Source organism: Silurus meridionalis, chromosome 7 (genome assembly GCF_014805685.1).
Source record: "Silurus meridionalis isolate SWU-2019-XX chromosome 7, ASM1480568v1, whole genome shotgun sequence".
Classification (NCBI taxonomy): domain Eukaryota; kingdom Metazoa; phylum Chordata; class Actinopteri; order Siluriformes; family Siluridae; genus Silurus; species Silurus meridionalis.
The window spans coordinates 5932212-5948113 of record NC_060890.1 but is presented as its reverse complement, the minus strand read 5'-3'; the positions used below and the strand labels follow the sequence as shown (position 1 = coordinate 5948113).

The window sequence follows — 15902 nt, the reverse complement described above, 5'->3', positions numbered from 1 at the left end:
TATACATGAAGAAAAAATCAATGGCATAATATGTCCTTATGGATACATACACTATATGGACAAAGGTTTGGGTCCAAAAAATGTCCACTATAGGCCACTATAATAACCTCCACTCTTCTGAGAAGAGGTTCCATTAAATTTCGGAGTGTTCTTGTGGAGATTTGGGCTCAATCATTTGGCAGGTGCCCTTATCCAGAGCAACAGTTACAACTGAGCAGGTGAGGTTTAAGGGACTTGCTCAAGGGCACAGCAGTGGAAGCTTGGTTTGGTGCTGCTTTGATCTGAACTTTTGATCTTCTGGTCCAAAGTAGAATGCCTTAACCAGTGAGCTACCATTTCCTATTCAGCCACAAGTGTTAGTAAAGTCAGATACTGATGTAGGTGAGGTAAAGACACCTGGGGCGCAATCAGCGTTCCAATTCATCCCAAAGGTGTTCAAAAGGGTTAAGCAGGACACTCAAGATCTTCCACTTTTACATTCCATGTAAACCAGCTCAATTTTTGCATGGGACACTATCATGATGGAACAGATTTGGGTCTTCTAGTTCAGGTGAAGGGAAAATGTAATGCTATGACATCCAATATATATACGATTGTGTGCCTCTAAATTTGTAGTAACACCACATATGCCTGGAAAAATCAGGTGTCCTGAAACTTTTGTCCATATACTACATACATTTGATATGACTGTATTTGGCATACTGCATTAAATTAGTGCAATTTATACAATAAAAGAAAAATATTGAAAAGAAACTAGATATCTGTGTCTTTCACATGTTGGCAGCTGCCTAGAGTTTTATACAGTGCTTGAAGAAGAACATTTTTGATGAACAGCAGTCTAAGAATGTCAAGCAGCTGGATAAGAACTTGTTCGCATAACATTAAGCATGAATCTGCTCTGACGCTACTTATTTTAGCTGACTCGATCGCTCAGGATAGAGTACAGGCTGTGCTGCTATCTATGATTCAGAGGTATGGCACTCATTACATCTACTGTAGGTGCCACATAAAAAAAAAATAAAAAACCCTTCCATAAATGAAATTTAGATGCAACATCAGATAAGAGAGTTTGTTCTTTTTTTTCACCCCTCTACAGAATGGTGCCTACAGAAGGTTGACCTCTTTGCTTATCTCAAGTAGATGGGGAGGGCCAGGAGGAGAGTAGCCAGCAAGTAAGCAAGACACATTCCCAGTTGGAGACGGCGTGCTGGAATAGAGTGCGGCTTAGACGAAGCTCGGAAGAACTCACCTTTTTCTTATGGACGATACATGTGTTCATTAAGGCTAATTCTCCTCATCTATTCATCAAGTGCTAACAGGCGGATGTACATGCAGCAGGAAGTTTTCTGAAGGGTTTTAGGGATGTAGCAAATAGTCGTGGTGCACTGTACGCCTTGCGAGGAGGTGAGCAGTGAGCCATGGATGCACGGATCTTCCCTGATCCAGCCTCGAGGCTGACGAGCATGTGTGCCATACAACTCTTTACTCTCCTTCTGCTGCTCCCATACTCTCGGGTAAGTGCGAACACCCTGGCACACTCGCTGCTGTTGCAGAACTGTTGCGTAAGGTTATAGCATGTTGCACTGAAATCTTGCCTTTGACAAATAATTACAATTATTCTATACCATAAAAATATGTTACATATTATTGTAATACAGAAAGAAGTCAAATGAATAAAAAAAAGGAAAAGACAACTTGTTGCTATTAATTCATTCAGGTGTCGACATAAATGATTAATTAAACATAAATCAAATAATGTAAATTGTAAATAAATGTAAGTAAAAAACAAATAATTTATATAGCAATTCTATTCAGGTGCTTTATTAGATAGTTTGAAGATCAGTCGCAGGTTTTCTCTGTCCTACCATCAAATTTAAAACCTTCCACTGATGCAGTGTGGAAATTTGGGGGTAAATATTTGGTAAAGTGCTACAGTGTGAGCAAATGGTTGCTAGGCTGTGAGAAGGCAGCAAATATTACGTCCCACTACCCGACCATTAGACACCAGAGGTGTGTCTCTGAGCCCAATGGTTAAGGTTGGAATTATACTGACATCTATTTAGTATCTAAAAATATTTTTATATCATTTATAAACTTAATATGCAGGATTTTTAGTTTGAGTTCAAATAGGATTTTTTTGTGGTCAGAAAACAAATAAAATGAATAACTAAGTTCAGCCACATAAGCCAAAGGCTTGGTATTTAAGTTATAAACACTATTCGGTCAAAAGAGAAGCATGTTTTTTTGGATGATGGTGGTCAAGAGGTGGTCATTCCAAGTTTTCTGTTAGTTTTTCAGCTGACTTGAGATCGGGGACTTTGACGGCCAGAGCAAATGGTATTTTAATATGATTGTTATCATTTTTACAGATACGCTGTATGCATGATGGTAAATAATGTGGCATCATGGTTATTAGTGTAAAACGGTATAAATTAGAAGTGGCTCATCTTTCTAAGTGAAGAAATAGATAAAAAAAAACATGACAGTGAAATAAATGTCCCAGCATAACATCACTTATATATATATATATATTTATAAAAGTGGTGTTATGCTGGGACATTTATTTTCATTATTTTTATTTTTTTGCATTAATTTGTGTGACTCTTAAAGGATTAAAATAATTGTATTATATTTAATGTGTATATATACACACATTACACATTATTTTGTGTATATATGTATATTATAATATAATACACTGTTTTATTAATGTGTGTGAACTATATTATATTATATTATATTATATTATATTATATTATATTATATTATATTATATTATATAATATTATATGTAAACACTGCCATCTTGTGTAAGATTACAAGTTGGTGACAGTAAAGCAATTATTTTGTTATTCATTTGTTTTTCTTCCTTTGTCTATTGAATTAGAATAAACTATATGATGCATTAACCTGTGTGTAGAATTTGTGAAGTAATTAAATCTTTTTTTCGCTTCACTCAATTCTTAAAGGTTACTGGTACCACTTTTGAAGATGTGTTGCATAAACACGCTGAATATAAAGAAAACTGTACCATAATGCTGGCAGCCACCCTTCATACTGTAACTGGTGCGTAAAACAAACAGAAACATTTTCTATTGTTATATGTGTGTTGGTGGGTGTGTGTGTGTGTGTGTGTGTGTGTGTGAGAGAGAGAGAAAGAGAATTTCTAGGCATTTTATTAGATATACATAACTTGGTGTACAGCTTCTCTTTTTCTACACACATTGCATGCTAATCATATTCTAGTGATTTATCAGTGCTTAGTGTCACAAATAGTGTGATGGAATAGTATATGTGTGTGTGTGTGTGTGTGAATTATTCTTAAGCTCGCAGCTACCAGGGTTAAAATACACCAGAGACACTTGCGTTGATCTCTCACACCCGTGCCTCACACACTTCTATGACACTTGAACAGTATATCAGTGCCACAGATGTGCTGAGAATGATTCATTTTTGGTCTGTTGTCTCTGGTGGTCTCTATTTATTGGTGAACACAGATGGTTTATGTGAATGTCAGGCAGAGCAGAGCAATGGTACTATAATTTAGAATAAAATGTAAACCATTGCACTGCACAATGACAATAACAATACTGATGTAATACTGTTGTTCTCTGAGTTGTAAAAGAAATATTTTCATTACAGAAATGTAAAGCATTTCCCTGCTAACTGTTTATTACTATAGTATATTATTTATATCTTTAAATCCCACTTTGTATACTTTGGAAGGTTAAAAGCTTTCCTGTATTCTGTTTCTTATATAATATTTTTAAAAGATATGTTGATATTATTTCAATTCCCAAGCTGATTTCCAAGCAAGACGGAAAAGCCTTTGCCTAATTATACATTAAACCAGTAATACAGTCTCGTATATTGTACACTTCTTAGCTCAAGTTACTCTCTGTGCAGCGTTTTGCATATTCTCAGAGTCTCAGTGGGTTTCCTCTGGGGTTCTCAGGTTTCCTACCATTTCCCAAAAACATATATACACATTATATGGACATAAGTTTGTGGGAAACTGACCATAAGATTCATATGTTCTTTTTGAACATCCCATTCTACATTTAATCCACCTCCAAATAAGAACATTTTATTAGATTAGATTAGATTCAACTTTATTGTCATTGTTCAAGGTACATGGTCTGTACAAGGCCTATTTACAATAAATAAATAGCAGTGTGATAAATAAGGTTATGTGGTTCATATGCACAGGGGTGAGGGTGAATAATGTACAGAAGGTGCAGTAGGTAATAATATACAATATACTGTACCACATCCAAAGACATTCTACACAATTGCATACCTACCATTTGTTTACAACCTACAATTGTGGTACCACATATGACCATGCAGTGCGATTCAATTTTGATTTGATTCAATGAAATACGATGCAAAGGAAAAAATATGATGTCATGCAATTAAATATGGTTCAGATTGTTTACTTTTATTATTGTGCTTCAGACAGACAGCAAATCATAAATTTACTTAAGTGCCTTCTGACTTCTAATGCACCCTTTCACGAATAGGCCTTTATAGTGCAAAAAGTCAAAAAGATTAAACACCAGATGTTCTGTTTTCTGTACTGTCTCCAGGAAGATGCCGCTCTGCCTCTGCCATGTTAATCTGTATTCTACGTGACTCTCAGGACACGCCTCGGTCTCCGTAGTGTTGTGATTCACGTAGCAGAAGCGGTGTTGAGAGAACGCGTTTGAGAAACAGTTTAGCGAGAAGAAATTAATATACATATCAAATATTGAAAACAATTGGTCACTTTCGAAATAATAAAAGCATAGCGCATCTACTGATAATTGTATAGAAATAAATAGTTTTTTATTCATTGTGTATTGTGATATAATTGCAACTTGTATCCGATGTTCACGTTTTAAAATCAATGCATCTTTTATTTATACAATTGATATTGAATTAAATAAGTATTTCAAAATTTAATAATTCATTTACTTAGTTATTTGTTTATTTTATCACGGATCCTCCCTTTATTTTTTGAAGGAATATACTGCAACGGGACATTAGACCTTTTTGCCTGTTGGCCACATTCATCTCCTGGGAATGTAACAGTGCCTTGCCCTTCATATTTACCATGGATTAGGGAAGGTACATTCTACTATCTGCTCTCTTGAAAATCTTGCATGTTTTATAAATTATCATTTACAAAATAGAGAATTTGGGAAGTTTCTGTTAGAGTGGTGTGTGTGATTGTGTGCTTTACTTGTTGATCCTGTGGGTTTCTGTTGTTTCTGTTAATGGCATTACGATTATTCTCTAGACGTTCTTCTTACTTTGAATCCTGTTACATGTCACACATTAGATTGGGTTTATTCTTCTTTAGGTTTGATGTGCAACGTTTGCATTTTATTCAGGTTTTTCAGGGAAGGTTTATAAAGTATGTACAGCCAATGGAACGTGGAAAACTGAAGAGAACTCCAGCGTGATCTGGCAGGATCAGTCGGAATGTGCAGATCCAGGCTTTTTCAAAAATGAGGTAAACATTTCTTTTAAAACAGAGTAAGCTTTCCTTTATACATCAGTTATCAATGCGGTGTATTTTACGTCTTGTGAAACACAGGAAGACGAGTTATTTCAAAATTCAGTCTTGAGGATCCTCTCCATAGTTGGCTACATGTTGTCTTTATCCAGCCTGGTTCTAGCTGTGCTTATTATGAGCCTGTTAAGGTAAGTGAAGTTTGGTCATGTGCACTTCTTGGTATTTCTTTATTTAATCCTATGCTATACTATAAATCAAGATTGTTGTGGTAAAAATTACACATAGGGTACACTATAGAGGTCGACTAATATTGGATTTTACCGATACCACCGATTCGAGGTTAGATCATACTTCCTGATAATAAAAAAATTTAATAAAAAATAACACCATGTTGAATAGTTTTTAATTACAACAAAAATTACAAAAATTAATTAATTAGTAAAAATAAATGTAATTTTCATGCTTTGGCTTTTTTTTAATGGGCTTTTCAAGCATGATTGTTTGGATGTAGGTGAAATGGTAGATAAAAACCCGGAAAAACTATCGGTATGAATTTTTGCCGATAGGCGATAGTTTAAGCAATCGACTAACGGTGCCGATTATTCCGTGATACCAATGAATTGGTCGACCTCCAGTGCACTATATACCTAGTGGTATGGACACCTGACTATCACACCATTATGGACATCCATTTCTATACTTAAGTAGCTTTTTTGCATATTTGAGGAGACTTTTACTTTAACTTCATTACATTTATCTTCTACAAATATTTTCTACATTTTGCAAAATCAGTCGTGACATTTTGTAATCAGTGAATGTCAACTTAACTGGTTAAGCACGCAGCAAGCCACCAAACAGGGTAAAACGCACATTCTGTTTTGATTTCCACTTGCTGGTATTTACTTATCACCCACATAACCATTTTGGGATATCAATCAGTGTTTGACTTGTTAATACTATTTTTTTAATAAATTTAAAAGTACAAAAGTATTTGCATTTTGTTCAGGTGAAAATTTAAAGGGAGCACTTTTACTTTTACTTCAGTAATATTGTAACTAGTGTATCACTACTTTAACTTAAGTACATGGTTTTTGTACTTCGTGCACCACTGCTGCTTGCTGAACATGTTACAATTCCATTCCAATATATCGTTGGTCCATGTTTTGCTGCCAGAACTGCCTCCAGATTTCTGCAAAGGCTTTCCACTTTATTTTAATGTGTGGTTGAGGGTATTTTTGTTCATTCAGTCACAAGATTAGTAGTGAGACCAAACACTAAAGTCAGTGTTTAAGCTCACCTCAAAAGAGTTTAGTGGTCAGGGCTTCATTCATGGTTACTCAAGTTCTACTACTTAGCACACCATGTTCTAATTGACAGCGATTTGTGCCCAAGAGTATCATCCTGGAACATGTTCAGGTCCCATAGTTTTGGTTAAGGGAATTCGTAATGCTTCCACTTGAAAAGGCATTTTAGAGAATTATGTGCTTTGATCCTTTTGGTTGTGTGTTTTGAACTAATATAGTGTGACCCACATAAGGGTGTGATGGTCAGGTGTCCACATATTTTTGCCATTTAATGTTTCATTGCTGTCTAATATTTAAAAAGGCCATTAGATCAACAGTTTTATGTCATATGATTGACATAAACCTTTAGTTCCTCTTCTTCTTCTTCACCATGACTTTGTTCTCCTCACTGATTATTCGAACGTTGTTGTTCTTGTTTTGTTCTAACATTTATTATATTTAGTCTGCTGCTGGCTCCAGTAATCCGATTGCCTTATTATATTGATTACCGTCAAAGCTTGCTAATTATATCGATCCTAAACAAAACACACAACGGATAAATCTCTTTTTCTAATTTTCAGGAAGCTCCACTGTACTAGAAACTACATCCACATGAACCTCTTTGTGTCGTTCATGCTTAGAGCTTTGGCGGTCATTGCCAAAGAAATCATCATGTACGTCACATACTCCAACAAGCCCAATGATGAAGCTGGATGGATCAACTATCTCGATTCTACAGTACTGCATCGTTTTGCATTTTTTCATTTAACTATATTGTTGTCTGTGGAGATAAAAATAAACTACCCATATAAAAAGAAATCGACCACCTGCATAACGATCTCTTTAGAACCATGATGCACACTTTTATTCCTGGAATGTTTTTGTTTGTGTCTTAAATCACATGTCTAAATTATGTGCATCCAATTATTTGTTCATTCATTTTGTTCATCAATTCTATTATCAAAATGTCAACCTCGCAGAAAGCCCTGCTGTGCAAAGCTACCAAGGTGTCCATGCAGTATTTTGTGGCCTGTAATTACTTCTGGCTCCTGGTAGAGGCGATCTTCCTTCACACTCTACTTTTTACAGCCGTGTTGACCAAGCGGAGGCTGCTGAAGAGATACATGCTGGTAGGATGGGGTAGGCCATCCTCTAATCCAATCACAATTTATTATGTTGTACATATGACTTTAAATTAAAAAAAAATGAAGGTTAGCATGAGGTTAGCACTTACAGGTAGCTGCTATTTAATGATGGAACAACGTTAGACTGGAAATTGAGAAATAGGTAAAGTAGGTAAAAACTAAATAAAAGTCTTTGGTAAATATTCAAGTACAGCTTCAGTTTTTTCAACTAACATTAATGCTAAAACCTCAAAACCTACAAATGTAAAAGATTCAAAGACAAAATAAATAAAAGATTTAAGTTAATCATAGTAAATAAAGAAACCAAAGCAAATGAAGGAACCGAAGCTTACATGTTAGCTAGTATGGAATTAATCTGTGAAATTTAAGCTACAGCTCTAACAAAACAAAGTGCCTTCATAAATACAAAGGGTACACAGTAGTTCATGGATTACAATGATGGGTTTTAGACATGTTAGATTTCCTAAATTTGTATATTTGTTAGAAATTTAAAGGAAATAAAAAACTTTATAGTAAAATATAGTGAGTAGAATATAGACATTATTCCAAATATAGCCAAAAGTTAAAGAAAACCTCATGACACCTGAGCACAGTAACAAAGTAATATATCAGTTTATTGAATTTTAGGGAATCCTATATTAATGTAAGATGCTATTGTTTTTATTTAGGGACACCATTTCTGTTTGTGATACCGTGGACATTGGCTAAAGTTCTATATGAAAATCATGGGTAAGGCATTATAAATTTCTATTAACTAAGAATTAAACAAGTTATTTTAAATTAAGCTGTATTTTCCTTATACTATATGCATTATATATACAAAAGTATTGGTACACCTGACCTTTCAATTCAATTCATTTTCATTTGTAATGCGCTTTTAACAATGGTCTCAACATTGTCTCAAAGCAGCTTTACACAGATAAAAGAAAGAATGAACAAGAATGTTCTTTATATGTGTAAGTTTGTCAATAATGAGCAAGGAAGAAAGGAAGAAACCTTTAGAGAAACCAGACTCAAGCGGGAACCCATCCTCATCTGGGTGGCACCGAATGTACATTTATTACAGTTAAACGATGTTGAGGTGTGCAGTGATGATGATGATCAAATGCAAACTGTAGTCCTTGAGTCAGGGTAGCAGACTGTTGACATCAAGTAAAGTTAAAATCCATCATCGAAGCACCTGTGTTACTCTGTAATTTCACGGATCCCCAGGCAGTTGATGTGAAACCATCCCCAGCTGCACAGAGTGGCCATTAATCGAAAAGAACACCATCAAGAGGCAGGCGGTCAGATCCGTGGAGAAGAGAGGGGAAGGAATAGTGGTCACTGGTACCTCAGGACGATGTTTAACTCAACCGAGTGATAGAGAGAGATAGAAAGAGAGAAAGAGAGAAACATATGGATTATTAAGTATCCTTATTGTTGTATAAAAGTTAAGGACACTATGCAGTTGGGGACTCCAGCAAAAGACAGACATGAGGCTCACCGCACCACCATCAACATACCTGGGTGAACGCGTGAATTTAAGGGGACGACAGCATACAGATATCCCAGTTCACCGAACACTCTATATCCATGATCCTTCCAGATCTGCTCCTTTACCTAAGAAAAACCTACTGATAAAAGGTTTGACTAAATAAATATTACACACCACTCTAACAAAAACTTCTCTTTTTTTTAATGATAATTAAAAGGGAAAGATCTGCCCCCTGCTTCATTGTTTGATGTACCAACAAAATAGCTTTCCATCCATATGTGGTTCTTTGCCAAACTGTCACCACAAAGTTGGAGGCATGCAAGTGTATAGAATGTCTTTGGATGCAGTTGAATTTAATTTTCACTTCACTTGAACTCAGAGACTCAAACCTGTTCCAGCATGACGATGCCCCTGTGCACAAAGCTAGCTCCATGAAAATATGCTTCACGTGGTATGAAGTGGAAGATTTCCTGCTATGGAGCTCTGAACTCAACTATATTGGACATCTTTGGAATAAATTGGAATGCTGACTCTTCACCTCACCTACATCATAACCTGAATTTACTAACACCCTTGTGAGCACAAATCTCCACTAGCACACCAAAATTTAATGGAACATCTTAACAAAAGAGCGGAGGTTACTATCACAGCAAATGAGGACTTAATGTGGAATTGAATGTTCTAAGAAGTCATGCAAACCCTTTGGTCAGGTGTCCACAAACTTTTGTCCATATAGTGATGTATGTACTAGGATTATGTTCATTTATCAAGTGTGTTTAAATAATGGCTGTTCGTGTTTTATTTTTCCCAAAGCTGCTGGGTCATCACTAACAGATGGATCTGGTGGATTATTAGAGCACCGATTACACTCTCAGTTTTTGTGAGTATTATACTTTCACTTGGGTCAGGAAAATCATCAAATTTTGCTGGATTTTGGTTCTCTAAGAAATAACATAATGGCTACTGGTGTACATTCAGTACCTATTGCTTGCTAACATGATGACTGTTTAAGTACTGACTAACTTTGCCACACACCACAATGCATTTAATGCTAGCCACAATTTTTTAAGAAATGACGATCTAAATGAAACATAAATGTAACATATTAGCCAACTTTCTGTAATCTGAATTAAAAATTATGCAAAGGAAAATATGTTGAATTATGTCATAATTGTTGTTGACCAAATTCCCAAATAGGAGTGAAATGTTCCATTGCACCTTTCCATGACAGATGTTGTCTTTTTATAAGTACATTTTCAGAGTGTAGAATTCTCTAATCTGATTGGCCAGAATTTAGAAGCTGATTTTTCATGGTTTATAAATGTTTTCCAATGTTCCTGTTATACTCATATGATTAGCATCTAAATTTAACAAAGTGCTGAGAAATGCCGTGTCACTCTGGTCCTTTTCACATTAGTAACACTGGGCTAGAATCAAACAAAATGACACAAAAAAAGTCTAAACTTTCAATGATATAAAACAGCGTTTGGCAACACAATATAATAAAAAAAAGTTATCTTGATGTCTAATTGAAAATTACGCAAGGAAGAATATGTTTATGTATGTTTAAATATTATTAATATTAATATTATTTTATGTGTACAACCGCAGCACTACACCACAGCATTGTCAAATCCTCAAATTTGATTGGTCAGAAGGCTGTGATTCATTTTCTATAATAGAAGATTTGATAGTATCACTATCTGATCTATATACTGTCTTTTAGCTGTTCCTCCTACCCATTTACATTATATGGGTAATAGGGTTTATTTTTTTCTCCCATGCACCAAGAGATTAGACAGGTTGAATCTTTTAGCGCTTTTTAATCTGCTCTTAAAACATACTTTTTCAAGATAGCTTTCAGGTAATATTATTTATTTTTTATTTTTTACTTATTTTAATATTGTTATTATTATTAGTAGTAGTAGTATTATTAATAATATGATTGTTAACTGTTAAATAAAAATAATAACAACAATAATAAAAAAGAATTATCATAATAATAATATTTTTTTATGCTTGGAAGGTTCTTTAAGATGTAACTTTTAAAGGCGTAATAAAAAAAATAGAGTATTATTATTATTATTATTATTATTATTATTATTATTATTATTATTATTATTATTATTAGGAGTAGTAGTAGTAGTAGTAGTAGTAGTAGTAGTACTAATATATTAACATGTACAGTATATAGTAACTCACACTGGGAATGGTATTGTGCATGCACCACATAAACTGATTGATATACTGAGGAGATGTTAATTTTCATTCTTGGAAGGAGTCTCCAATGTCAGTGCACTGTGACAGTCAGAGGAAGAGCTATTCCTTTAAATTTTACAACAACACACAAAAAAAACCCCATAAAATTAAAAGTAATAAAAAACTTCAGGATGTGCTCTTATAGAACAGTAATTCACTTTGGGGTCTTATCAGTAGCTTCATGTTTGGCTATGTCACATAACTTTACATCTTACATATCATGCCATCATTGGCATAATTGTATGTCATTATTCTGGACCCTGAATTGCTCCTTTGTTTTCCAGGTTATTTTCTGTATATTTCTCAGGATCATAAAACTCTTGCTGTCAAAATTAAAAGCTGATCAGCTAAGGTTCACAGATTATAGATACAGGTTGGTATGTGTTTGTTTGAATAGAGCATGGCATAAATCCATGAACTCTCTATACACTATATAGAGAAAGATATTGGGACACTCAAATTTTCCAGCTATATGTGGTTTTCCCCAAAATCTGACCACAAAGTTAAGGGCACACAATTTGTATTAGATGTCTTTGGGTGCAGTAGCATGACATTTTCATTTCATTTAAACAAGGAGACCCAAACCTATTCCAGCATGACAGTGCTGGAAGATCTTGAGTGGCCTGCTATATATTTTCATTTACATTTAAGGCGTTTGGCAGACGCCCTTATACAGAGTGAGTTACAATTATCTCATTCGTACAACTGAGCAGTTGAGGGTTAAGGGCCTTGCTCAAGGGCCCTGCAGTGGTAGCGTCTTGGTGGTGGGATTTAACCACATTCTCTTTTGATCGCAAGCCTTCCATTTTAACTATTGAGCTACCACCTTTCTCTATAGAGCTTTGCTTTACAGCTCTACTATAGAACTCTGATCTCAACTCTATTGAACACCTTTGAGATGAATTGGAATGCTGACTGGACCCCAGGCCTCCTCACCTCACCTTCATCAGTATCTGATTGTACTAAACTAAACAAATACAAATCCTCACAAGCTCCAAAATCTAGTGTAGGTTATTATAACAACAAATTGGGTCTAAATATGGAATGGGATGTTCAGTTGTCCTCAAAATATTGTCCATATAATGTATATTATGGAATGCTTCTGATTTTATAAATTTCTTTTTGCAGTTTAGCGAGAGCAATACTGGTGTTGATTCCATTGCTCGGGATTCACGAAATCCTATTTATAATTGTCATCGACGAAACTATTGAGGGAAATCATCGCTATGTGCGAAATTTCATCAATTTAACCCTGAGCTCTTTCCAGGTACAGTAATAACCTATAAAAACCTCTGGGAAAGTTGTCCTTATCAGTTATTGGTCTAATAATTGAATTTTCTTCACTAGGGATTCTTGGTTGCTGTTCTGTACTGTTTTGCCAATGGAGAGGTAAGGCAGTAAAGCTCATAATCAGAATTTGTATGATTTCTAGCATTAAAACATCTCGTTTTTTTGTTGTTTGTTTTTTTATAATTTTTTTTTTGCTGCATTTCAATACTTCTCAGAGATATGCCTACTTCAGAAAGTAATATCTATGTCACTTGCACAGTGTCTCCAAAAAAAAAAAAACATTTGGACAAGCAGCAATGCATGAACAGCCCCATTGCAATCTCCATAATCTGTTGTCTTTCCCCAAATCCTTCATCTACAAGCAGATTAGATCATTAGATAAAACCCAAAATGTACAGTTTAAGTAGTTATTCCAAACAGTTTTCTCAAAATATGGTTTATAATTTTTACCAACAGTATATTTCCATGAGTTAAAAAAAAAGCAAAGAGGATGACTTGACCAATTCTCTGACGCACAAATTGTTCATGAAGGAGCAGACCTGTCAATCCTGTGGGAGAGTTTATATACAGTATAAAGAGATCTATAGTGTAGTTGAGTAAGAGGTAGGATGCAAAATGTGTTTAATAGAGTAAACACAATTCTCGTGAAAGACCATTGTGAAGGACCAAGAGCAGAGATTCAGCATCAAAAATGAAGCATTATTAATTAAGAAATGAGCAAAAAATTGGTTTGAAAGTTTGAAATCCAGGAAATACAGAACATGGAACCTTGATAAACAAGGCTCAGACTTAATGACATAAATGCTTTTATACAATTTTACAAGGAAATATAGAATCAGCAGGACGTGTATATATAAACCAATAAGGCATAACATTATGACATTATAACATTATGAGCGGTGAAGTGAACATCACTGATTATCTCTTCATCATGGCACCAGTTAGTGGGTGGGATATATTAGGCAGCAAGTTAACACTTTGTCCTTGCTGAAGAAGTTAATGGTGTTATTGCTTGACGGGTCAGGACTGTTTTGTCAGCAAAAGGGGGACCAACACAATAATATGCAGTTGTTCATTATGTTATGCCTGATCTGTGGTTATGATGTTATGCCTTGTCAGCACATATACATATATAAAGAAACAAATTAAGTGGAAACAGGGAAGCACAACTGATAACAGACCAATGACAAAGTAAAAGCACTTGTCAAAAGTGGCAGGCCATCAGGGCCATCAAGGCTTTTCCACTGTCCTAAACTCAGAATCAGAATCACTGATACACTAATATTATGTGGAGAACTTTACTTTATTCAACGCACTAAATTGGCAGCATTAGTAAGTAGCAGTATTCTAACAATACTCAGGTTAACAGTACTTAACACTAACCTGGCAATAGTTGCAATTATTATTCAGTTTAGGCATTAAAAATAGAGAATTCTACATATAAAGAGTGTAGATATTCTAGTTTTGAAAATATATGTTAAGAATGAAAGCACTTTATTGGGAAATATTAGAAAAATTCCGTTCCGTTTGTCAAATCGAGATGGACGATGGTTTAGTAAATCTCAATTTGAATCTAATGTGATATTCTTTCAAAATGCTTTATTGCATTAATGAATTGTTGTTCCTGTATAATAAATAGATTTAGCCACTAAGATCACTGTGCCATTTGAGTTCTGCTCCTGAAATCTATCAGAATATTGATTTAATGGAATCCAAAAAACTTGTGATAATCACACTAAAGCACAGAAAATATACCATTGAAGTTGTACCATTGAACTGAAATGCTAAAAAACTGCATTAGTATCAAATAAATAAATGAGAGTAATACTTACCTAGTAAAGTAAGAGTAATACTAGCACAATGCACAGGTCATTACTTTCCAAGTCATTTTAAATACCAATGGCACTATTATCACTTGGTGAACAACACACTTTAACTTTAATCTTTAGGTCCGTGCTGAGCTGAAGAACAGATGGCAAGTGTTTGTCTCCAACCACTTGGAGGATCACAACTACTTTGTGTGCATGCAACTTGAATACTTGTGGAAAAAGTCGTGGAAGGGGCCGCAACACCCTTGCGAACACAGCGACTCATATATGGAGCGAAGCCATGTCCCTACACAGAGCCAGCTTACACAGGTGACTGTCTAATCAGGTGGACATTGTTCCTGTCCAGACGTCTGCATAAGGAAGAGTTTGTTTAACAGTGATGGGGACATTTTGTTGGGGAGTCAATTGGAAAGGGAGTCTGGAGGAGTTTTACTTCCTCCTGGTTCCAGAAGTGCTGGTGAATTTTTGTATGAAATTGAGCTGGGCAATAGACATACTCATTGGTAAGTTGTTTATTTTTAAACTGAATATAGGCATACACTCCATCTACTTGCGTTAAAAATTTTATCAGCAGCAGAGATGTTTGTGTTGTTAGAGTCTTAGCCTTTTCCTGGAACTCATACACTTCTATATTAACAAATGCTTCAATATAAATCTTCTGGTAAAAGCATTTAACTTTCACAATGCTATGTCGCATTCCTGTTTTCTTTTATATATATATATATATATATACAGTACAGACCAAAAGTTTGGACACACCTTCTCATTCAAAGAGTTTTTATATATATATATATATATATATAGTTTTTAATTATATACATAACAAAAAAGTGTGAAACAACTGAAAATATGTCATATTGTATGTTCTTCAAAGTAGCCACCTTTTGCTTAGATTACTGCTTTGCACACTCTTGGCATTCTCTTGATGCCTACTTTGAAGAACCTACAATATGACATATTTTCAGTTCACTTTTTTGTTATGTATATAATTCCACATGTGTTAATTCATAGTTTTGATGCCTTCAGTGTGACTCTACAATTTTCATAGTCATGAAAATAAAGAAAACTCTTTGAATGAGCAGGTGTGTCCAAACTTTTGGTCTGTACTGTATATATAGT

The 15902-nt window shown here is 34.8% G+C and overlaps 1 protein-coding gene across 1 annotated transcript; it reads left to right on the top strand.

The window, feature by feature from the left end:
• Positions 1-1143: 1143 nt before the first annotated feature.
• On the top strand, positions 1144-15509 carry LOC124388570 (glucagon-like peptide 2 receptor). Its single transcript, XM_046853342.1, has 13 exons — positions 1144-1514; positions 2970-3066; positions 5005-5109; positions 5376-5497; positions 5582-5688; positions 7365-7521; positions 7764-7923; positions 8597-8657; positions 10219-10285; positions 11949-12037; positions 12793-12931; positions 13012-13053; positions 14904-15509. The coding sequence occupies exons 1-13, from the start codon at positions 1419-1421 to the stop codon at positions 15102-15104; spliced, it is 1443 nt and encodes a 480-aa protein (XP_046709298.1). The 5' UTR covers positions 1144-1418; the 3' UTR covers positions 15105-15509.
• The last annotated feature ends 393 nt before the right edge of the window (positions 15510-15902 follow it).